Source organism: Lupinus angustifolius, unplaced genomic scaffold, assembly GCF_001865875.1.
Source record: "Lupinus angustifolius cultivar Tanjil unplaced genomic scaffold, LupAngTanjil_v1.0 Scaffold_95_69, whole genome shotgun sequence".
Classification (NCBI taxonomy): domain Eukaryota; kingdom Viridiplantae; phylum Streptophyta; class Magnoliopsida; order Fabales; family Fabaceae; genus Lupinus; species Lupinus angustifolius.
The window spans coordinates 12,308-13,921 of record NW_017724692.1 but is presented as its reverse complement, the minus strand read 5'-3'; the positions used below and the strand labels follow the sequence as shown (position 1 = coordinate 13,921).

General features: G+C 37.1%; 1 protein-coding gene across 1 annotated transcript; it reads right to left on the bottom strand.

Annotated features, from left to right (window-relative positions):
* Positions 1 to 468: 468 nt before the first annotated feature.
* Positions 469 to 1,380, bottom strand: LOC109339753 (probable carboxylesterase 120). Its single transcript, XM_019577264.1, has one exon. The coding sequence runs from the start codon at positions 1,378 to 1,380 to the stop codon at positions 469 to 471; it is 912 nt and encodes a 303-aa protein (XP_019432809.1).
* Between the last annotated feature and the right edge of the window lie 234 nt (positions 1,381 to 1,614).

Sequence of the window (1,614 nt, the reverse complement as noted above, 5' to 3'; positions counted from 1 at the left end):
GGGTACTAGTTCCACCAAATTGTCTTCACCTTTGTTAGTTCTATAAAGACTCTATGTGAATTGTACTACCACTTAGCTCTCCTAATTTTCTTTTTCCTATGAAAAAATTTCGTTGTTGTTGGTAAAAAAACATACTACGGAAATTGCTAGGATCATACCCATCATCACAAACAACAATGTGCAATATTACAAGAAAACGTGGAGGAACTGCTAAATTGGAGTCTTCAAGTCAATAGGAAGATAAAAATACAAAAAATATATTTTTAACACTAAGAACTTGGCAATTCTTCACCCCAAAAACAACAATGTAAATAAATTGACAATCTTGATTACACTTTCCCCTTTATACTCTCAATAACTATTTTTAGCTTATAAAAAACAAATCATATAACTCAGAATGATCAATTTTCTCCATCTAAAGTGAGAATTAAGAAGAACTCCACGAAGATGTGGTTGGAATTAGATTTCTTAGCATAGGTATATCAAATCTTTCACTCGAACAAATAGTGGATCTGCTTTGCTTAGGTCAAGAAGTTCCATTCCATGATATCCATCACCAAAGTGTTCCTCAACTTCAACACCTTTTCTTCTCAACATCTCAACAAACCCTACTTGACGATCAAACAATGGGTCACCATCACAACCCGTAACCAGAACCTTCCATCTCAGTCGTTTGATTTGATCAAAGCATTTATCAACATCTTCATCCACCATTGGATTGCAATACTTATGGTCCCTATCTTCCCCTTCTGGCAATGCCAACTCCCACATCATATCACAACTCTTCAGAGACAAAACCTGATCATTGATTAACCTTAACTCAGACTCAGTCCTCTGGGTCCCACCAAAAAATGGATGGTGCAATATCAACCCTCTGATCTTTAATGGGTCAATGTGAAAATGATCGATGGTTCTGTGTAAAACACGTAGCCCTACATGGTAAACCATGTTCCCTCCAGCACTTGTACCCATGAGAAAGCACTTTGTAATATCACCAAACTCACGTACCCATTTGTCATTAGTTGTTTTCAACCACTGCAAGGCTTCAACACCGTCGTCATAGGCGGCGGGGAGGCGCGCAACCGGGGCGAGGCGGTAGTCCACAGAGATAACAACCACAGATAACATCTCTGCCAATCTGAAGCAAAAGTCATGGTTTATAGTAGAAGAAGCACTTAGGTATATGAAACCTCCACCATGATAGTAAACAATAATAGGGAGTTTCTGAGAATTGGTGGAACTTTGAAGTGCTTTCTTGGGTAAGAATATACGCAGCGAAGTGTTGTTGATGGAGTTAAAAGGAACATCTTTGGTGAGAACAGAAGAATGGGTGTCTGGATCAGGTGTGGCTGGAGTTGTTGGGAAAAGAGGCTGAGACATGATTGGTTGAGTTAGAGTAGATTGGGATTGGATGAATGAGGTTTGGTGTTTTGGTTTTGCTGTTATAGTATGAGTTGGAAGCTAGTCATTTTCATTCAACAAAAATCCTCTCTTCCAAAATAACTATATCCCCAATTAATTAAATACTATTATGTATGATAGTGTTAACTTAAAATTAATTTAATATTTTACTAATATATATTGTTCAAAATCTTATTAATAATAATAAGTTAG

Coding starts and splice junctions, on each gene's coding strand:
- LOC109339753 (XM_019577264.1), bottom strand. CDS start 1,380: ATGTCTCAGCCTCTTTTCCCAACAACTCCAGCCACACCTGATCCAGAC.